The sequence below is a fragment of the Planococcus citri genome, chromosome 4 (genome assembly GCF_950023065.1).
Source record: "Planococcus citri chromosome 4, ihPlaCitr1.1, whole genome shotgun sequence".
Taxonomy (NCBI): Eukaryota; Metazoa; Arthropoda; class Insecta; order Hemiptera; family Pseudococcidae; genus Planococcus; species Planococcus citri.
The window spans coordinates 70,191,404-70,215,293 of NC_088680.1; the positions used below are offsets into that span (position 1 = coordinate 70,191,404).

The 23,890-nt window shown below is 34.5% G+C and overlaps 1 protein-coding gene across 1 annotated transcript in view; it reads right to left on the reverse strand.

The window, feature by feature from the left end:
• Window positions 1-47: 47 nt before the first annotated feature.
• LOC135842900 (protein jagged-2-like) overlaps window positions 48-23,890 on the reverse strand; it is a 166,986-nt gene continuing 143,143 nt past the window's right edge. The window contains exons 10-15 of the mRNA XM_065360581.1: window positions 15,487-15,614; window positions 15,246-15,396; window positions 6,164-6,333; window positions 1,881-2,210; window positions 1,636-1,807; window positions 48-1,547 (exon numbers count right to left, since the gene is read on the reverse strand). Of these exons, the coding sequence (XP_065216653.1) occupies window positions 1,021-1,547; window positions 1,636-1,807; window positions 1,881-2,210; window positions 6,164-6,333; window positions 15,246-15,396; window positions 15,487-15,614 (1,478 nt within the window). The 3' untranslated portion in view covers window positions 48-1,020. The remainder of the gene's footprint in view (window positions 1,548-1,635; window positions 1,808-1,880; window positions 2,211-6,163; window positions 6,334-15,245; window positions 15,397-15,486; window positions 15,615-23,890) is intronic.

Sequence of the window (23,890 nt, forward strand, 5' to 3'; positions counted from 1 at the left end):
CATCTCTAATTCAGACGACGACGAGTAAGCAAGTATTTCAATTGAAATTCAACTTTGAAAATCTTTATTCTTTATTATATTTTGCGTTACTCCCTTATGTAGTATAAAAATACAAATTCATTCGTAACAAGATTTACACAATGTATGGAAAAAATGAAAAAACATACATCAAGTTTCTCAGTAAACATTAAACAAATACATTCAATTTATATCTACATAGAAGATTTCGAATCATAAAACTTCAAATCAAACGGAATAAGAAAAAGTACAGCTTGGTATATTCATGTTTTATAAACAATACTCTCTACTACAATAAAATTAATGGTACGTATAGTAAATGCTTTTAAGGATTTTACACAACAAACAAAAATTTATAAAAAAAAGTAACAATTTACATAAATTTACAAAACCTACTTACAACTTAGCATTATAATTCCGTACAAAAATTATTACTACAACGGAGAAATAATTTCTCCTAAATATATTACAAATTACAAAAAATCACATAAATATTCTATTCAACTGCACAAATACAAACTTAAAAATAACATTTTTCAACATTCAATAATAAATTAAATAAATTGGTAAAGAAAATAATTCATACAGAGATCTCAAATGTATACAAATTAATGTAAACGCCATCACAATGGATTAAATGTAATAATGTGTTTTTAGTGCCTTGGTAAATATTTTTAATCATTTTTCTTTGTGTATTATTTATAGGAATCCACCGAAAATTTGTGTATTTTTTCATAACTAATTAATGGCACAGATAGAATAATTTCTCGTACAAATAATAATATCTAATTACAACTCGAGTGAACTTGAAGATTGTCTATTATATTCTGGATCGAGTAAGTAAAATATTAAAACTAACGATTACAATCTTGGATTAATTATGCGAGGGGAAAACGACGAATCGATCGATGAATTGTGATCACCAATATAAATTGCAAACTGTACAAGTACATGGAACAATAATATAAAAATATTCAACAACTAATTACCTATATCTATGTCCTAAACTAAAACAGAATTGTCGCAATTCTGCGGTATAGTCCTCGGTACAAAAGGAACAATTTTAATATTCAAAGGTTTCGTTGCCGCAGCTTCTTTCGAAGAACAACAACAATTATTGTTTAACGAATGCTTTTGAAACTCTGTATTCTGCGTTTTAGATAACAAAGCTTTATTCGAAACACCTTTCGTGGTATCGGAGTCGTTAATCATCTCCATTATTTCACCGCTGGAGGTTCGAGAAATAGGCCTGACCACATTGATTCGAGTTGAAACATCGACAACGTTCGTGTTCAGATTGCAAGACGAATCTTCTTTCAAAGGATTAGCGTATCGGCGGAAATTCTCTTCGTTTTGCATGTTATTGGATTTCTCTTCTTCGCAGTTTCGTATATCGCAATTATGCGGTGGTAGAGTTGCTTTGTAAATCGAACACCGGTTGCAGTAGATTATGGCGAAGATCACCGCACACAGGAGGAATATAGCTACAGCTGATACTTGGAATACAACGATGTAGCTGCCGGTGTAAGCTGAAGAAGTGAAATGAAATGTAAGCATATTGTTTGAATATCATTGCAGAGCTCAGAAGTCGAATAAATGTGTATGTTTATACCGTACCTTGTTTGTTTTCTGTTATCAGTATCGTTTCTTCTGGTTTTATTGTTTCAACCACTGATATAACCGAATACAGAATGGATTGATTCGTTACTTGTTTCCGACTAATTTGTTCGCCGATGAATTTAACGTGATCTTTCAAAGCGTTGCTGCTTTCTACGGTTTCGGAGCTCGACTGAAATACAGAACAAGATGTTATTATAGCCTATATGGATTTATCTACAGGATAACCTCTCGGAGATACTTACCAAAGTAACCTCGACTGTATCGTTGAAGCCTAATTTCAAATCGCATAGAACCACTATCTCGAAATGGGTATTTTTACTAGCCTCGTGACCGGATACCAGAGCTCGGATTTCATTGCACAGATCTTCAGTAGTCACCGAAGGCCTGAGTTTGGCGATATCGACGAATAAAGACATTCGCATGCAGTAATCAGACGATACAGCTTGATTAGGCTGACATGTTGGCGGAGCTGGAATCGACGGTAGACTGACTTTTCCATTTAGGAGATTTCTGCATTCGCCGTAAGCGTAACATGGAGGTGATAGGCAGTTCTTTGTGATTGTTACGCATATCTGGAAAATACGAATTATACCTTTTTAGTCAACCTCGAATATTTACCATAGAAGCAATGATTTGCAAGATCAAGATGCTGAAGAGATTTTATGACTGGATCGTCATTGAGGACGTGTCTAAGGTGCCTGTTTTCTTCTAATTTTTAATAATCAATTCTGAAGTCGACGAGGAGAAGGAATCGAGAGGTTCTGAAGCCCTGAGTGGTTTTCTGATTAGCTGCAGTTTTTGAAAAATCAATTCCACGAAAAAATTCTCAATAGGTGCCCAAGTTTAATAATATGAATTGTCCTTCAGAGCCATCTGCTCTAGAGTTCCCTATCTGCTCCTCCCCAATTTGAAAAAAAAATAAATAATGAAAAATTATTACAAAATATACCTATTACTATAGTGTGACATGCAATGTCGATTTCTACTAATTTAAAGGTGCTGAATTACTTTTTGGTTATTTTTCAGTGATTTTAATGCATTCCGAGTTTTTTTTTCATTATCTTATCACGTTTTCAACACTTTTTTGTGCATTTTCGGTCATTATTATCATCATTCATTTATTTTTAATACTTTTCGGAGTGATTTTACCGCTTTTTTGAAATATTTTAAACACATTTCAACAGTTTTTTATACATTTTAATCAAATTTCAATGAAATTTTATCAATTTTGAGTGTTTTTAATACTTTTACTTGTGTTTTGAAGCAAATTCAATCTAGTATTTTGTAACTTTTGCTAAATTTGGTCAAATATCAAAATTTCATTATTTTTTGGTAATTTTCAGTGATTTTATTTTATTAATGAGTATTTTTACTTTATGTGAATAAGTTTTTTAGTAGGTACCTAGGTACTTTTACATTGCGATTTTGGCAAATTCAACTGAAATTTTTAGATTTTTAATACCTTAAACGACTTTTCGAGTGTTTTAATAATTTTTTCTAATTTTCAACGCTTTTTCAAACATTAAAATGAATGTCCAAAATTTCACGGTTTTTTTTGGTCATTTAAGCAAGTTAATTGTTTTTTATCAAGTGTTTTTACAACATTTTCAGTACATTTTTGGCCCATTTTACTGAAATTTCGTCAAGTTCGAGTTATTTTAATTTTTTGTTGAGCGTTAATACATCATTTTAACGTATTTTCAACACTTTTTCAAACATTTTCAGCAAATTTTATCAATTTTTGGTAATTTTGAGGAATTTATGTATGTTTTTAGTCTGTTTTATAACTTTTCCAACACATTTTCAATACTTTTTCATGCATCTTTGGCAAATCTAGCTGAAACTTCGTCGATTTTATTTTCAACTTTTTAGTGATTTTATAATTTTTGAAAGCGTTTTTACATCAATTTTATCTCACTTTATACAATTTTTCGTGTTGACTTTTTTTTTTTCATTTTTTATTTATTTATTTAAACACACTTTACTGAAATTTTGTCAATTTTTAATGCTTTCTACTAGTAATTTCGATGTTTTTTTTTTTAATACCTTCCTATGTACATTGTACGTAGTAGGAATTTTTACATAATTTTAACACGATTACAACACTTGTTATGCATTTTTAACGAATTTTGCCCCAACTTCATCACTCTTTTCTTTCTCAATCTTTTGTTTGTATACAACCCCTCAAACACCCCCCCCCCCCCCATTCGAAATAAATTAAAATAATATTAAAATAGGATGTGACATGTCGATTTCTACCAGGTACGTAATTTAATATTCCTGTATTCGAATATTAATTCATTTTTTGAGTCCAACCCTTCAGAGCCCCCTTTTTAATTTTGAAAAAAAAGAGTTTGAAAAAATTACAAAAATTTAGAGTGATAGGTAACTATACGTCGATGTTTACTATAGAAAAAAAATGTTTGCCTGAAATGTTACCTAATTTCATGGAGAGGGGGATACATTTAGAATCAGGGCGATGTGTTTGAAAATTTATTCAATTTTAGAACGTACTCGACGCTCCCAGAGGCCAAAATAGAACAAATTAATGCATCACAACTAATTTTTTCAATTTTTGGTCTAAACAATCGTGTTTTTGCAAAAAAATTTCGAACATTTGCATTCTTCGTTTTCGAATTGGATTTAATTTGAGTTTTGAATTTCTGACTGAAATGTGTGAAATAGAATAGGAAAATCCTCCGGGACAACTTTTTTCTTAAATGGGACATCCTAAGGAACATTTTAAAGCAAACTTGCTCAAAAAAAAGTTGGCCTTACTTACAAAATGGCGGCCATTTTGATTGACAGGTCAGCCGAAATCGCAGATTTTGCGTTTCAACATAGCACTTGAACGAAATTTTTCAAACCTTACAAAAGTAGATCGAAAGATCATGCAAAAATTCATCACCTGTTAAAATTTCAAGTGCCAAAGTGCGTTTTTCGATTTTTGGTGAATTTTTGAAAATCCAATTTAGCCCAAAAATGAGGGAAAAAATCAAAATTTTACCAAATTGACCAAGAAAGCTGAAATTTGGGATATACCCTATTTTCGACATGCCAAATCGATTGGAAACGGTTTCAACCCGTTTTGAGCAGTTCTGGAGCCTCCAGCAGATTTTTGAAACTCGAAATTCCCACAAAATTCCATCAAATTGGAGTTGTAAAGCTGAAATTTAGTCTAAAAACTAATTTCAATACGCTACGAAGTACTGCCGGTGAATTTCAAGTCGTTTTGGAGCCTCCAGCGATTTTTTAAAAATTACTGGAGCCTCTAGCAGATTTTTGAAAAATGAAATTTCCCCAAAATTTCATCAAACTGAGATGGAGAGTCGAAATTCATTCTGCAAACTAATTTCAACACGCTATGAAGTTGACTGCTGGTAGATTTCAAGTCGTTTTGGAGCCTCCAGCGACTTTTTGAAAGGTTGTATTGTATGGCGTTTTTTTTGGAAAATTTAAATTTCCTAAAAGTAGCTGAAAGCTTCAAAACCATTTGAAACCACCATGTAGTCTGCGAAGTAAATTTCAGCTTGCCAACTCCATTTGATAAATTAATGTTGCGGCAATTTCAAGTTTCAAAAATCTACTGGAGGCTCCAGTAATTTTCAAAAAAGTCACTGGAGACTCTAAAATGACTTGAACCCACCTGAAGTCGTCTTCAGAGGGTGTTAACATTGGAGTGTAGAGTAAATTTCACCTTTCCATCTCCATTTTATGAAATTTTGTAAAAACTTAATGTTTCAAAAATCTGTTGGAGGCTCCAGTAATTTTCAAAAAATCGCTGGAGGCTTTAAAACTACTTGAAATTCACCTGCAGTACTTCGTAGCGTATTGAAATTAGTTTTTAGGATAAATTTTAGCTTTACAACTGCAATTTGATGAAATTTTGTGGGAATTTCGAGTTTCAAAAATCTGCTGGAGGCTCCAGAACTGCTCAAAACGGGTTGAAACCGTTTCCAATCGATTTGGCATGTCGAAAATAGGGTATATCCCAAATTTCAGCTTTCTTGGACAATTAAGTAAAATTTTGATTTTTCCCTCATTTTTGGCCTAAATTGGATTTTCAAAAATTCACCAAAAATCGAAAAACGCACTTTAGCACTTGAAATTTTAACAGGTGATGAATTTTTGAATGATCTTTCGATCTACCTTTGTAAGGTTTGAAAAATTTCGTGCAAGCCCTATGTTGAAACACAAAATCTGCGATTTTGGCTGACCTGTCAATCAAAATGGTCGCCATTTTGTAAGTAAGGCCAACTTTTTTTTGGGCAAGTTTGCTTTAAAATGTTCCTTAGGATGCCCCCTTTAAGAAAAAAGTTGTCCCGGAGGATCGGCGGGGGGGGGGGGGGTGCAATTACTCCTATTGTCATATGCCGGACTATTTACAAAGTGGAACCCCAGCACATTTTTCCCATATACCCACGTTCTAAATTACGATTCAGTCATAAAATCGCTTCGAACCTCATCCAAAATGCATGGAAGAGTCTCATCTGTGTTAGAATAAGGAAGAAAATCGAGCAATTACCTGATAAGTTCCACATCCGTTCAAAGGCGAAGAATAACAGTTGGTGGATCCGCACCAGACATTTGTGCATCTGACTTGTCCATCGAGACAGCCGCAAGTGTTGCATTTATGTTTCCAGTTTGAATTATTCGGAAATGGTTGACCATCTAGTAAACATCCACCTTCTTCCACTGCAACAATAAAAATGGATTTTTGTTTTCAGACTTCGACGGATGAGCAAAAATTATCACAATTCACCGAACCAAATCGAGTCATTCTAATTTTTTGGGACTCGATTTTGAAATTTACCAGTACTTTTGGATTCATGGGGTACACGAAGGAAGACGATCGTCGTCTTGTATTGCAGGCAAATTAGCATCATATTTCAAAAATAAAAACATTTTTGGCCACCCAAGCTTTTATGATGAAAAATTGTCAAGGGTGGTCCCCTGAATAATCCCTGAGAATTACCACCCCACAGACCCCTTGCTAATTTTTTTATGGGGGGTTGAACCCCCCCAAAATGGTTTTTTTGAAGTTTTATCCTCGGGGGTTGACTTTACGTCAAAAATAGCTTTATTTTTGAGTTCTACGTCAAATTCCCGATCTAGTGACACATCAACTGTCCTTCTACCTCCAAGGGGGGTGGGGCTAGAAGCATTCAAAAAAGGGGGGTTTCCTGAAAAATACATAAAGGTTATAGGCGCCTAAGAGGGGTGAAATGGGCCCCGAGAGTGTTCGGGTTGATACTGGCATGGAAGGTAGGTACCATTGAGAAACTACCGCGTGAAAAATTTCAGATCCACACCACCTCCCCTTTTTGGGGGACCCCCATTTTCTGAAATTTCAATATCACATTTCTCAGCCCCATTTTAACCGATTTTGAAAATTTTTCAGGATGTAATGTATATCCTTAGTAAGTACCCCCACAAAAATTTTCAGCCCCCTCCACTCATATTTACCCCTCAAAATGGTGTATAAATGTGTCTTAGGGAGAGTGGGGGTAAAATAGGAATTTTGGGGAAAATAACTGAGTATTAATGAGTAGGGTGTCGTTTTCTTATGATTCGATACCGCTGAGCACGAATATGACGTCAAAATTTTTGCTACACTCACCTAGCTCTCTCCAGAGCTCTTAGCCCCCTCAATTTTTACTAAAGTTAAAAAGCATCAAATAAGTTGAAAAACGGTATTTTGAGGGGTAAATATGAGGGGAGGAGGCTGAAAATTTTTGTGGGGATACTTACTAAGGATATACATTACATCCTGAAAAATTTTCAAAATCGGTTAAAATGGGGCTGAGAAAAGTGATATTGAAATTTCAGAAAAGGGGGGTCCCCCAAAAAGGGGAGGTGGTGTGGATCTGAAATTTTTCACGCGGTAGTTTCTCAATGGTACCTACCTTCCATGCCAGTATCAACCCGAACACTCTCGGGGCCCATTTCACCCCTCTTAGGCGCCTATAACCTTTATGTATTTTTTAGGAAACCCCCCCTTTTTTGAATGCTTCTAGCCCCACCCCCCTTGGAGGTAGAAGGACAGTTGATGTGTCACTAGATCGGGAATTTGACGTAGAACTCAAAAATAAAGCTATTTTTGACGTAAAGTCAACCCCCGAGGATAAAACTTCAAAAAAACCATTTTGGGGGGGTTCAACCCCCCATAAAAAAATTAGCAAGGGGTCTGTGGGGTGGTAATTCTCAGGGATTATTCAGGGGACCACCCTTGACAATTTTTCATCATAAAAGCTTGGGTGGCCAAAAATGTTTTTATTTTTTCTTATTTTCCTCCATTATTGCGGAAGGAGGCAATACGGAGAAAGAGCTCGAAAAATGTCACAAAATAAACGTGTAATTGATTTAGAGGTATGGGTACCCGCACCCTGTCAAGTAATCGGTTCCAATTTACAGAAAGATGTGTACCTATTGGTACTTGTACGAGTATGCGAATTGGCGCTCGACTCAGGTGCGCAATTACTCATCGACACCTCTATTAACGCAACTTCTCATTAACGACAAAATAAAGTGTAACCGTTGAAAGATAGCGGGCGCGTAAATTAAAAAGCGCAGCAATAAATTTACCTCGACGACGACGAGTGCAGCCTCTGCCTGTATTTATGCCTATTGAGTTGGTGGTTATATAGACTATGACATGACTATGGTCGATGATGGTGGGTGCAGACTGCAGTGCAGGCGCAGGCAGAATGATGCACTGTGTGCAGTGTGCAGCGTGCACGTTACCTACGTGCACGGGTTCGACAAATTTTAAAATATTTACAACGTACAATAACGCGAAAGTGAGGACCTCCCGGAGGGAGTTTGGTTAACCGGATTCCACTCTGCTGGCTAAACTTTTTCAATAAGATTTATCTAGCTAGCACTGAAGTGTACTGTCACTTTATAATAACGTCTGGCATGAAATAATAAATGGTCATGTACGACTCGTTCGCGTACAAACAGTACGAGTATGAGTACGAGTACGAGTACATCGCGCATATTGCCATTGCTATAGGTATACAGATTTAGTGGGAACTGCGGCCCATTCGCGTTTGCACTGCAGAATGTGAGCGAGACAGAGACCGCATCATCGTCATCGAGAAAGATATATAGAAAAATAACTACATACATACGACTCGAGCGATATATTTTATCTATAGCAAAGTTTAAATAAGTATCATTTGAGACGTATTTAAAAAGCTGCATTTTAAATATTATTAAATTATACCAGCGCAACTCGGACTCGTACGTAGTATACTACGTACTTGTACATTACCTATACCTTACCTACCTCTGCCTATACCTATATAATAGTCGTATTTATAAAATTATGTTGTCGTGTAAATCGTAAATTTTATTTACCATATATTCTCAACGACAACGACGACGACGACATACACAATGTACGCGTATATGCTTTTGTTGCAGCTATTAGTTTGGAATATATTTTACCAGACGCGAGTTCGTGTAAAATGAATTTTAAACATTAATTAATGTCTCGTTTAATAAACCCATACCATAAACGCAGGCAAACACCCATAGCCTATCTATATACGACTGGCTTTTTAAAATAATAATGAGGGTTCTAGGTCACGGACGCGATGTTTCAACCGTCTCGACACCGCCACCACCACCAACAGACTATTTTTTTAAAGTAAATATTAGCGAATTAAAAACATTCGCGAAAGTAAATGCACTTGAAATGCTTTGTCAAAAGATTGGTCAAATGATTCGAAAGGACTGAGGGAAAAAGTTGTGATCGATGAACACTTGATTGGGATGTGATTTTGCTCAAATTTTGTGTTGGAATTTGAACCGTCAGCCAGAGAAGTGTTAAATCGGGGAGGGGGTCTCCCCCTCACCCCCTCCAGGCAGAAAAGTTCAAGCAAAAAGTTGAACATTTTTGGGAGCAATTGGAAAGTGCAAAAAGTTGAAAAAGTTGGGAAGAAATTGTGTAAGCAGGAAAAATCAAAGAGTTACCAGAAGCCATGAGTTTTTACCAGTGATAGCGCAGTCAATATGCAATTTGACCCAAACATAATTACAAACAAAGGTTTTTTTGGTGAATATTGTCTAGGGTGGTGTGCTGAACAACATACTAAAAGTCCCCGCCCCTACCCCACGAGCTAACCCCCCCCACAGTGGATCAAAGCCCCCCAAATCAGTTTTTCATCAAGAACTCCTGAAATATTGAATTTTGAGTAAAATGAGCCCAGTGATCATTTCATCTCCTCTCCAATACCCATCAAATGAGCTATCGACCAACTCCCTAGCCTCAAGGGGGTGGCGCTACGACCCCTGAAAGTGATCTGATTTCAATAATTTTACATTTTATGATTTGGGACTTGTAACCTGTTCTAATTGATAAAATGAAGTCAAACTTGGGGAATGGGATTCTATTGAGAGCTAGAGTTGACCTCTGGAGTGGGGAGGGTCAAAGTTGAAAATTACAGAAAGGTCATTTTTTTGGAGGGGCATACATGACCCCAAATGGATGAAAAGGGTCCAAAATCATACCATCGGACAGTGTCCTATCTGTGATCAACATATCCAAATTTTAGCTTCCTAGGTCATCCCCACTCCTTTTAAGATGGAAAAAACCGAAAATAGGGGCAAAATAAGGGGATTTTTAGCTTAATTCCGCTTTAAATGGGGTGCGGATGACCTAGGAAGCTGAAATTTGGATATGTTGATCACAGATAGGACACTGTCCGATGGTATGATTTTGGACCCTTTTCATCCATTTGGGGTCATGTTATGCCCCTCCAAAAAAATGACCTTTCTGTAATTTTCAACTTTGACCCTCCCCACTCCAGAGGTCAACTCTAGCTTCTGAAAGAATCCCATTCCCCAAGTTTGACTTCATTTTATCAATTAAAACAGGTTACAAGTCCCAAATCATAAAATGTAAAATTATTGAAATCACATCACTTTGAGGGGTCGTAGCGCCACCCTCCTTGAGGCTAGGGAGTTGGTCGATAGCTCATTTGATGGGTATTGGAGAGGAGATGAAATGATCACTGGGCTCATTTTACTCAAAATTCAATATTTCAGGAGTTCTTGATGAAAAACTGATTTGGGGGGCTTTGATCCACTGGGGGGGGGGGGGTTAGCTTGTGGGGTAGGGGCGGGGACTTTTAGTATGTTGTTCAGCACACCACCCTAGACAATATTCATTAAAAAAACCTTTGTTTGCAATTATGCTTGGGTTTGCCCATTTTTTTCTGCAATTTGCCTGGACTATGACGTCATAACGTTATAACGTTAATCATAACAAACCGAAAAAAAAACAGAATTTTTGATTTTTTTCTGTTACAAATAACAAAACCATAACGAAAACGAATTTTTTTTGCAGAACAAACGATAACGAAATTATAACGTTATAAATAACGAAACGAAAACCAAAAAAACGGAATTTTATCCGTAACCGTAACAAATAACGAAACCATAACGAAAACGAAATTTTCCACAGAACAAATGATAACGAAATAATAACGTTATGAATAACGAAAAAAACGGAATCTTATTCGTAACCGTTACAAATAACGAAACCTTAACGAAAACGAAATTTTCCACAGAACAAATGATAACGAAATAATAACGTTATGAATTACGAAACAAAAAACGAAATTTTATTTGTAACCGTTACAAATAACGATACCATAACGAAAACGAATTTTTTTACAGAACACAAACAATAACGAAATAATAACGTTATGAATAACGAAACGAAAACCAAAAAAACGGGATGTTATCTTTTAACAAATAGCGAAATCATAACGAAAACAAAATTTTGTACAGAACAAATAATAACGAAATCATAACGTTATGACCAACGAAAAAAATTCGTTATTATTTTATTTCGTTATTATTTCTTTTTTTTCCCTTCATTTTTCAAAGTCAAACGCTCAAAACCAATCAAAATGAGTTGAAATTTCGCAATGAATTTGAATATCTATTTTTCAAGAATTTTTGAAAACTTTGAGTCCAAAATTTGGTGATGATTTTTTGAGGAAGTGACAACATGTATGAGTTTCAACAGATTTAAGACATACAGACGCATATTTGAGCTTCACAATCTCTTATCCAGCATCATTGAAAACCGAAACTTGGATATATGGCCACCTTTGGTACAATAATTTTTCATTTGAACCTTATTCCTTCCCCAAACACACATCTCACAAGTCCTTTGGGGGTTTAAATTGGATCGGACGTCAATTTGGGATACTGGATCGCAACCAGCGCCATGGAAAACGTATATATTTTTTGATATGGCAAAAGATTTTCAACAGGAATTTTATGTTTGACACCCCCCCCCCCCTTACACATACGTTGTAATATCCAAATTTGGGTAAGGGTTGCAATTTTCAACCAAACAAAGCTCGTACTATAACGAAACCAAATAACGAAATAACGGAAAAACTAACGTAACGAAATTATCCGTGTGAACAAAATAACGGAAAAATAACGTAACTAAAAATTTCACCATTTCTGAAAGAAATGATATAATTTATCGAGAAAAAAATCGTCTTTTTACATTTTGAATTATAAATTTTCAAAAGTTTTCTCCCTCGATTCTATTCGCTCAAGAGCCAGATCATTTTATTTTTCCTTTTCCCGACCAAAGTTGCAGAGTAGAAAATTGACTTCTCACATCAAACATAATGTTATTTTACTATTTGAAATTTTCATTAAAAAAAAGTCTCTCTAATGCATTCCAATCTTAACTGCCAGGAAGTCACAATTTCTGCCGAAATGTCAAAAAATGTTCTACTTTTTGTCGAAAATATTTTTCACACCTATAAAATGTCATGTGACCTATCAAAATGGGTTAAAATTTCGTCAGAAAATCGAAAATCACCATCAAAACTTTTTTGAACACTTCTGACGACTTTATAGCCAAAGGATCATGGTCATGATATTTGTGATTTTCTAAAAAAAAATCCTTGCAACTTATCAAAAATGGGTTAAAATTTCGGGAAAAATTCAAATATTTCGAGAAGTTTTTTTTTACCATTTTTGTTGAATGTTGACTCGAAATGGGTTCATGATTCTTAGGATTTCTAATAAAGTAGGTACCACGCGACTTACTCAAGTGTGTTAAAATTTTGCGAGAAATAATGCAAATATCTCAACAAAAATACTTTTTGAAAATTTTGAGCCCAAAATTGAGTCATTTTTTTCTGGGAAATGTATCAAACTGGTTAAAATTTTGGCAAAAATCAACATTTTTTCATTAAAACCCGTTTTGAGCACTTTATTTGCCAATTTTGATCCTAAATTTCGGTCACAATTTTGTGTGATTTTTGAGATGAGTGTTTTGCGATATATTAAAATGTGTTGAAATGTCACAAAAAATTCAAATTTTTCGAAAAATATGTCTTTTAGGCATCATTGATGAAATTCACTCCAAAATGGTGCCGCAGCGCTCAGCCATAATGAGAAAAATTCAAATATTTTAACAAAAATAGTTTATAAGCACTTTTGAAGAATTCTGGGTTGAAAATTGAGCCATTTTCTCGATTATGAAATTGGTTAAAATTCTGGCAGAAAATCAAAAATTTCTTTCAAAACTTTTTTTGAACTCTTTTGACGAATTTAAAATGCTGCGAGAAATTCAAATATTTCAACGAAAATAATTTGGGAGCAATTTCGAAGAATTTTGAGCTCAGATTTGAGCCATTTTTTCTGAGCAACCAATCAAATTAGTTGAAATTTGGCAAAAAATCAAAAAATTTCATTAAAACCCATTTTGAGCACTTTTGACAAATTTTTAACCCGGAACTTCGGTCATTATTTTAATGATTGTTGATAAAGTGCTTTGCAACTTATCGAAATGTGTTGAAATTTTACAAAAAATTTAGAATTTTTGACGAACAGTTTTTTGAAGAATAATGAGCCCTCGAGTCGTTTTCTTGGTAAGATCTATTAAATTGGTTAAAATGTTGGCTGAAAATCGTAAATTTCTTTCCAAACTTTTTTGAGCTCTTTTGACAGGTTTTTCTGATTCTTTATGGGGCATAATTTTAAAATCAATTTTATTTTCAAAAATCAGCTGGAACCTACAGAACTGCTGAAAACGATCCGGAATCGGCCCCAATCGATTGGTGGGGGGGGGGGAGCGAAAAATAAGGTAATACTACATTTCAGATTTTCAGCTCAATTCGGCAAAACATTGATTTTTGCTATTTTTGGCCCAAATTTCATTGCAAAAACGTCTTTCAGCATCTGATAATTTTACGTGACATTTGAATATTTACAAAATAATCAAGATAGGTTATGAGAATTTTCACGTGATGCTAAACTGTTTTCCTTTTCTTTGCTGAATTAAAATTTTCTAGTTTACCTATAATAGAATATTATTTGAAATATTACGATTTATCTAATTAATTCTTTTTTTTGTTCTGCAGAATTCGTATCGTGGAAATAGATCATTCGGTAGAAACGAAATGACGATTAAGGTGAGTCTCACAGAGTCAGTTTCAAATATTGGTGGTGGAATATTTTCTATTTATTTGGAAAAATTGAACTTGGCTTCGGTCTTTTCTCAACTACTTTGATGAAGGAACCTCTCAACCCCTCAGTCAACAATTTTTCTCTCTTTTTTTTACCAAAGCATGAGAAGCGAGTTGGTAGATTCCAAAAAACGAGTGGGTAAATCAATTGGGAAATATTTATGATCCTCAGCGATCGTTTTGGTAAACATTTTTTCGAAATTTTGTAAACTGAAGTTCGAGCGAAAGCTCGTTGAGTTCTCTATATCTCCTAAATTCTGCTAATTCTCAACTTTTTTTCTCTTCTAATAGGACTATTTTATAAGTTTATTTTTCACAACCGCATTTTAATTACCTTACACACAAAACAACTGGTTCTTGATCCGGATCCGGTTCACGATAATTTCTCGTCACAATAACACACCAAAGGGCAACCCACCGCACACCACGAGTCCCCAACACTATTTGGTAAATTTCCAAACCCTCCCCCACAGCCCACGGCAAAATATCGATTAAGTATCTATTAAATTTGATTTATATCAAACGACCGATTAGCAAACCAAGACGACAAGAGCGCAGCATATTACCAGTTGGTATATCTATAGAAGTAGAAAAACGAATTGAAAAGGAAATAAAAAATTGTTACGCGCCTAATAGCATACTAAGCGATGAATGAAGTAATAAGTTTGTCAATTGCGGATGATATATACGTTAAAAAGTCGCAAACCGCGGGATCGCTCGGTTCGCTTCCACCGCACCGGTTGCTAAAGTCATCTAACCATAGCCATAGGTATACCATACGAGTATACCGAATCGAGTTTAAACCAGTTGATATTTATTATACGAAGATGCGTATTAGAACGCGATAGAATGAGACGAGATGAAGAAGGCGACTTCGATGCGAACAAAATAATTGCTGCGAGAAATGTCGAACGTGCCAAGCACCTTGGAGGTCTTTATAATGAAAAGGTAGCCGTATAAGCGACCTCCGCGAATCGAATATATGCCCATTATATACACCTGTATATTGCGCTTTGCCCTTAAGTTGCCGGATCCAGCTCTTATATGACTGAAGAAAAAAGCTAACTTGAAGAAAAATGCAAAGATGCTTACTGTCGCATGGTGGTGTAGTGCATTGCACTTTCGGTGAGGTGCAGTTCTTCCCTTGCCAGGGTTCGGTGCAGTGGCAGTAGTAGTCTTCGGGCATATTCAAGCAAGTGGCATTGTTGGCGCAAGGATTCGGACTGCAGTGATCGTAGTCGATCTGTGAAATCAAATATGTATAAGATTACTCGATACTCGATGAAGCTGATTTTTTGGACATCTGGTACTGGTAGCCCTGGTGGGAACTTACTTGACAGAAATCTCCCGCGTATCCAACTGGACAAATGCAACGGAAACCGTTGGGCAAATCTTCACATTCTCCGCCATTTTTACAGGGACTGTTTTCGCATTCGTTGATATCAGTTTGACAATCTTTACCTGCAGAACAAAAATGATGATTAGTATTTCAATCGGGTCGGGGTCAGCATTATTTTAATTTTACATACTAAATTTTATTAGCTCATCTTTTTCAATTTTACCAATTTTTTGTTTCATTTTTTTCATTTTTTTCACGAAGTTTCAGCATCATTTTGTTTTTGGTGACGCTGAACATGAATATGACGTCAGATTTTCGATTGGACCCCGCATCCACGGCCCCCAACAAATTTTTTTTGGACTTTTACCTATTGAGGGAGGTTCTGGGGGCCATGGGTGAGGTGGATTCAAAAAACGATGGCTATATTCGTGTTCAGCGATGTCGAAAACATACTATTTCATGTGTCACACGAATGTAACCATTTGGGGGGGGGTTACCCCCTTTGGGGAGGTGCAGGGGGCCGTGGACGGGTCCAATCGAAAATCTGACGTCATATTCGTGTTCAGCGTCACCAAAAACATACTATTCCATGTGTCGCACGAACAAAACACTTTTTTGAACTTTTACCCCCTTTGGGGAGGCGTTGGGGGCCATGGATGGGGTCTTATCAAAGATCTGATGTCATATTCGTGTTCAGCGTTACCAAAAACATACAATTCGATATATCATATGCCCCAGATTTTCTTTCGAAAGTTTCTTCCAGAATTGGCGGTGTGGGTGCTCCCCCTCCATTAAGAGATCCCATCTCGAAACATGAATATTTCGAAAAAACATTAAAAGATACATCTATGAAAAAATTTTTCAAAATTTTAAATGGTAGTTCCCACTTACAGCGCTATTTTGAAATTTGAACTTTCATTTTGAAAGTTCAACTTTCAACTTTTTAAAATTTCAAAATGGCTCAAAAAGTTGTAAATGCAATGCCCTTTCGAACTGTGAAGTCAGTTTTGATCAAAGTATCATAGTTTTGGAGGAATGCGCTGCTGTAGTTGAGCACCTCTAGACAGTGTGAAAATAATGGAAGCCCCCCACCCGCCCCCTGAGGGGGCTGGGACCAAACAAATTGCGGCATTCTTACTTACTGGGTGGGTGTATAAGTATTGTAAAAAAAATTTGAGCGAAATCGAAAGACATAACTTTCAAAATCGCCTTTTTTTGGTTGAGTTGATATGGAATGACCCTTGAGTGAATTTAGTGTTTTTTTTTTTTTGTTTTTTTTTTGAAAAATGTTGAATAATGCTTTTGATTACCTACTCAATTGTTTCACCATTAAATTAATTTGTTGTCATGACCTTCTTGTTGGATTTCGAATTCTCTAATAATTAATTTTATTGATTTTTAAATCAGTGTTTGCGCAATTTTTGTGATATTTGATGCAATTTTTTCGAAAATTTTTCAATTTTAATGCAAATTTTGCCATTTTTTTTTGCAAATTTCAAGCATATTCGATTAATTTTACGGTAATTTTCTGTAATTTTTTCATCCTTTTTGGCTAATTTTGAGTTATTTTGTCAATTTTTCAGCAATGAGGTACTTTTTTTGTTAAGTACGTAGTTCTTTTTCTGACAATTTCATTTCAATTTTAGACAATTTCATTATTTTTTGGCATTTTTTTTACGAAATTTCATTATTATTCCAACATTTTTTCACCATCATATAAATATCAGATGATTTTTGTCAAAATTTTGAATACCTGCCTAGTTTTACAGTTTACATAATTTTTTTTCTGTTAAATTTACGATTTTTTATTGCTCTGAAACAGGCGTGTTTTTTGTCCCTTTTTTTTATGAGGTTCACAAGTTTTCAAAAGTGGCTGGTCTCCAATTTTTTGCACCCCTTCCCCGCTCCCAAAAATCCATAAAGGATTGATTTTCGTTTCATCTGTTTGAAAAGTTCTCTTTTTGCTCCAAAGTTGCTAAATAAAAGTCTTGTTTTTTGGCCACACTGGCTTTTTAGGGTCCTGTTTTTTTTTTTTTTTTTGTTTGCCAAATTTGCTCAAGTCAAAAAGTATTAATTTTTGAAAAGTTGCCAAAAAGTATCACTTTCTGGAGGGAGGGGGGGGGGTGAGTCACAAATTGTAAATTTCTGGCAGAAAAGTCAAAAAGTGCAGGGCCCTAAATTTCTGGCACAAATGACAAAAAATGTCCATTTTATCCAAAATTATCAGAGAGTAATCAGTTTTTGGCGAGTTCATGAAAAATGGTGTAATTCTTTGATAAAATAGTCAAATGGTCGTAATTTTTGCCAAAATTACTAAAAAATCTGTTTTTTCCCAAAACATTCATTCAAAAAGCATTGATTTTTGTCTTGCCTGCCTAAAAAGTTCACTTTTCACTTAAAATTTTTCCAAACAGATGTCTTGTTTTTAAAAAATTGTGTTTAGAAGCTTTCTTTTTTTTTAAATCAAATTTCATTTTTTCTCCTTGAATTCTTCAATGTTTTTCCAGTGTTTATGGCAATTTTTTGACTTTTTTCTATCAGTTTATTTGCAAGTTCTGCAATATTCGGTGGAACATTCGTCCAAAACGCATTTTTCGTCGAATTTCAAGTAATTTTCAGCAACTGTAACGAATATTTCATTCATTTTTTGAAACTTTTCGTCGTTTTTGCAACATTTTGACAATATTACGTAGATTTTTATGGCCTTTTCAATAATTCTTTTATTTTTGCCAATTTTTTCGCTGATTTTATCTCTTTTTTTTTTGCATATTTGTCGTGATTTTTAGATTTTCTGTATTTCTAGCAACTTTTGTAAATATTTAGTATCATTTTTTCAATTCTCTCCCAATTTTCGTCAATTTGGTTACTTCTTGGTGATTTTTCCAAAATTTTAGCATCGTTTTAATAATTTTTTCGCCATTTTTAGCTGATACAAATTTAGATGATATATCCATAAATTTTGAATACAATTTTTTACATCATTTCATAAATTTTTTCTTTTTTTTCAAATTTTTGTTCAATTTTGGATTATAAAATAATTTTTAGCGATTTATCTTATTAGTTTTCTGAACTGTAAACTTTTTTATTTTTGCACATTTTCCATGATTTTCCCTTGTTTTGTGAGCATTTGTTCAATTTTTGCAATTCATTTACGAAACTGTCATAAAATCACTTCATTATTTTTTTTCGTCATTTTCAACTGTTTTTTCCTCTTATTAGAATATTTCATCGTTATTTCAAACAACTTGTCAAGATTTTTTTCAACTTTTGCAACTTTCACCAAGTTTTAGATTTTTTTTGGTCAATTTCTTACAATTTTTGTGTAAGTATTTTTAGTCAATTTTTCGTTCGTTTTTCGTCAATTTTGCTGAATTTTTACGGTAGTTCATCAATTTAATGGTTCTCATTTATTGTAAGATTTCACGCGATTTTAGATAATTTTGTAAATTTTGGTTCAATTTGTATCTACAATTTTACATTCTTAGTTTTAAATTTTGATATTATGATTTTTTTACTTTTCCTGCTTTTTTAGCAATTTATGTGCCATTTTAAACAATTTTACACCAATTTTACACCATTTTGTCAATTTTTAATAATTTTTTTTGTATTCAACAAAATTCAATTTGCATTTTATGATTTTTTTTTTTCATTTTCATTGATTTTTTTTTTACTTCAATTGACTTCATTTTTCTCAAATTTCGGTCATTTTCTCGCAACTATGCATTGTTTTCTTTATTTTCAAAGATTATTGTGTCAATTTTCCATTTTCTCTATTTTTTAATAATGTTTTCGTTAATTCTCTTATTTTGATTTTCTACGAATTTTCGACAAAATTTCCAATACTAGATACTTTTTCAACTATTTTCATGATTTTTTTTTGGTAAATTTTGAATACCTCTAGCGTGTTTTTGGGATATTCAGCACACTTTTCGCAATTTTGGATCATTTTTTTTCAAATGTTGGGAATGTTTTCTCCAACTGTTTATTTATTGGAATATTTTCAAATTATTAAAAATTTTATTTCAACAATTTTCCTAAAAACTGCTATTTTTACGTTTTTCTGTTCATTTCTCGACGAGGGACTGCAGTGAGGGGCAGGGAGAAGGGAGATCGGTTTAGTTCCGCATTAGAAAAATAAATGAAAACACATGTCGAATGAATTGCATACGCTGAACGTTTGCAGGCGCAAAATAAACATAGCTGTTTTGATTTACGTCGTGTTCAGTCAAAGCCAAATATCAACTATGGTTTGATTTAAAATTTCATCTTCACTTCGTGAAAATTTATTCTCGACTTTTTCTCAAAATTTTGACGAAATTATGGAGAGTTGAGTTAATTTTAAAGGCACGACAAAATAAACCTAGTGTTTCTAGAATTTGACACCGTACCATTTCAATTATTATAATTATATCTACTTATAAAAACGTAGCCACTCGAACATCTAGCATCAAATGATACCATAAACTCGTAAATTAGGTACCAGTTTGAATTGGAGCTTATTTATGTAAGACAGGGTATCCATCATGTGCATCGTTGAACTTGAAATTGCAACGAAAAATGTTTACGAATTGATCGAACGAAAGCGCGTCAATATAAGTTATCTAATTTAAGACACTTCGTGCACACAAACACCAATTGCCATACACACATCCGTCAATTAAAACTACTCGGTCCTAGACGTACACGATCGAGTGCAAAATAACAGCCAAAACTGGACATGGACAGTAGTAAACACAAGTCGCACATTGATATCGGAAATAGGACACGACGACCAATGGTGTCGGAAAAATTTTTCATGTCCGAAATATTAATTTAAGAGTTTTATAACGTTTTAAATTTAGGTAATTAACGGCAATTAAAATTCCACCATTTAGCCAAAACGGTTTAATGACATGATTAATCGTATATATACAGTGCATATATGTATTTTATTTACGCGTGTATCGTATTTGCCAACTCGGATGATAGATTCCCACGGCTGGGTGACCAAATTCACGGTTGAGACTGTTCATGACGCGACGTCTCCTTGCACCACACCTTCGGTCATTGGAAAGCAGACTTGAAGACTACTTTGGGGATTCATTTGAGAACTGAGATGCCTGGTTCGATTTTTGAGGAGAATAAGTGGAGTACCAAGATCAAAATTTCAATTGCTCAAATCGATTTTATAATTTTTGGGGTTGTTATTGTTCTTTAGGCCCCCCCTGCCTCCAAAAATGCATTAATAATTTCCAACAATACGTTTCTCACCAAGATTTACAATTTTTCTCTACATTTTTCAGAGTCCCCACTGCCCAGTCTTCCAAAAAATTGATTTTTCCACCACCTTTTCGATTCTCCAAAATTTTTCAGATCACCATGCACGCTCATTAAGCCCTTTGAAAAAATTGAAAACCCAATTTGAGCATCTGGAATTTCTATCACGATGTTTGAAAAAAATTCAACTTGGATTAGATACAACTAATTGGATCCAAAATTCTCACACGGTTCCCTCGTCGAATTCTCCAGCAGCAAGAATTTTGCGATACACGGACGCGAAATTACGATAATTTTTCGCCAGCTACGCCTCTCCAAAATAAATACCTACCTACTGAAGAGATTGTATTAATGCTACGTGTAGCTGAAGACCTATGTATTCTTCCGTGTGGTCGATGCGCGGTTAGATTGCTAACGCCAGGCTATATGGATTAATGGAATTGACTTTTTCGGAAAGAGATGGTACGCGGTACAAGTACAAGACGTAACGAACAACGAAATAGATCACGTTAACGATTTCACGTAGATCGTTTTAATTTGTATACTCGCTTTGAAGCGAGCAGCACACAAACCGTGTACCGTGTATCACAAAAAAACAACCAACCTATACCCTAATACCTATAATTATTGGTCTGTTTCTACGCTACCCTGCCGCTGCATGCCCTGTACTGGTAGTACATATATACCTTAGCTGCAGATACTGGATAGTGGATAAATTCAGATACACCTATATGGTCTTGTGTTAGGAGTGTACGAGTGTGTGGTAGTGTGATGGTGGTGTGAAAGTTCAGGATGATAGTACATAATATAAACCGTGTACTAACAAACTAACACGAGTATCTCTATCATTATGAGCCGAATGCGTGTATTGGGCATTAGAATGGGTAGTAGCTGGCTAAAGTAATAGAACAGATCCTCGTATATAAATTGTGGAATATTTCTTGCAAGTAGACTGAAGCCTGTGTTGAATAGTTTCATTTTCCTCATTCCAGTTACTTCAACTCGTGAATTGGAATCTTTTGATTGGGCAATGAATACTGAGATCTTAACTGACAGACAAATTTTTGAATCGGATGAAGGTAAATCTGAAGAGCTCGCAAAAAATACATCACTAGCCAAATTTCATGAAGCAAAAGTGCATTTTTCGATTTTTGGTGAATACTGATTTGAAAATCTTTGGACCAAAAATTGAATAAGAAAAAAAATTAGAAATTTCATCAAATTGATCAATAGAAATTGTAAAATACATTATGAGCCCAATTTTCGACACCTCGATTTGATTAGAAACGGTTTCGAACCGTTTGAATAGTTCTGGAGCCTCCAGCAGATTTTTTGAAAGTTGAAATTTTCACAATATTTTACCCAATGAATTTGGAAAGCTGAACTTAACGTTGTACTCTAATTTTAACAAGCTTATTCGATTATCGAAGGTGTTTTCTAGGCGTTCTGGAGCCTCCAGCAATTTTTTGAAAATTCCGGTTATCCAGAAACTTTTATTAAATCTGAGGGAAGGTATCTCTACCGGCATGACCATTTCTGAACCGAATAGAGGGAAATCGAAAGAGGACCCCAAAATACACCTTTGACGAAAATTTTAACCACTTAAATTCATTTTTCGATTTTTGACAAATTTTTGAAATAAAGACCATTTTTTATGAAAAAAATCAAAATTTGATCAAATTGAAAAAAAAATGCTATTTGACTTATATCCTATTTTTGACCCCCCCCCCCCCCGAGTCAATTTCTGGAATCTCCAGCAGCGCATTTTCAGATTCTCCGGTTTTCGAAAATATGATGAAAATTGAATTCAGCTCCTACATTAATCTCGGATTTCGCATCTTTGTGACCCTCAAAATGTTTTTGCGTCAGTTCGAATCAAAAATTTTTTCCACAACAATTATTTTGAAAAAATTAAGAATTCATTGTTTGGGAACGAGTTGATGAAAAAATAAATAAAATTTGGTTTGTGCCTTATTTACGACTTCTCTTGTCAATTGGTAATGGTTTCGAATAGTTTTGGTACTCATGGAGCTTTCTTTGTGAAGGTACACGAGAAAAAAAATTTCAAAAATTTTGGAAAATTGCCATAAAAACTGAAAAAAATGAAAGAACTTACGTTCGATCAAAAAAAGAAGCTTTTGAAGCAACTTTGTAAAAAAAACAGCACTTCTCTTTGGCAAACTTTGAAACAAAAAAATAATTTTTCAGGCGGCAGGGCAAAAATTAAATGCTTTTTGAACGTTTAGGCAAAAAAAAAAATTAGCAATTTTGGCACAGTAAATTACGATTATGTGACCATTTCATTTCCTAAAAATTTTGATGAAAAAACTTTACAAATTTTCATTAACTCACCAAAATTTACATTTTCTATTACAATTTTGACAAAAAACAAGAATTTTGTTTGACAATTTGGGCGAAAACTGGATTTTTCGGCCAATTTTGACAAGAATAGAACTGTTTGACAATTTTAGCAAAAATGGACACTTTTTGACAACTGTGCCAAAAATTGCACTTCTCGACTATTTTGCTATTAAGATCGACGTTTATTGACATTTTCCCTCAAAATTGGCACTTTTTGACAACTTTTCCAAAAATTGACTTTTGACAATTGTATCAAAAATAGACACTTGATGAATATTTTGCCAAAAATTGACGCCTTTTGACACTTTTTTCTGCCAAAAGTTGACACTTTTTGACTTGGGCGGATTTGGCAAAAAAATATGCAACACCCTTATAAGTAAATCTGACAAAAAACAGGACTTTTGTTTGGCAATTTAGGAACTAAAAGATGACTTTTCAAATCGATAAGGCGAAAATGAATGCTTTTTGGATGTTTGGGTGAAGGGGGAGGGTACAAAAAATTGGAGACTTATAATTTTTGTGAATTAACGTGCCTCCAAAAAAAAGAGTGACCCCTGGAGAAAATTTTCGAAAACTGGAGAATCCAAAAATCCGCTGGAGGCGCCAGAAGGGTTCGATACCATCACCAATCGACTCTGGAGCACAAAAATATAGGATGAAAACCGAATTTTAGCTTTTCAACTTCAGAGGGTGTTTCGATTTTGTGGAAATTTTTACTTTTAAAAATCTGCTGGAGGCTCCAGAGTTGTTTAAAACGGTTCAAACCCGTTTCCGATCGATT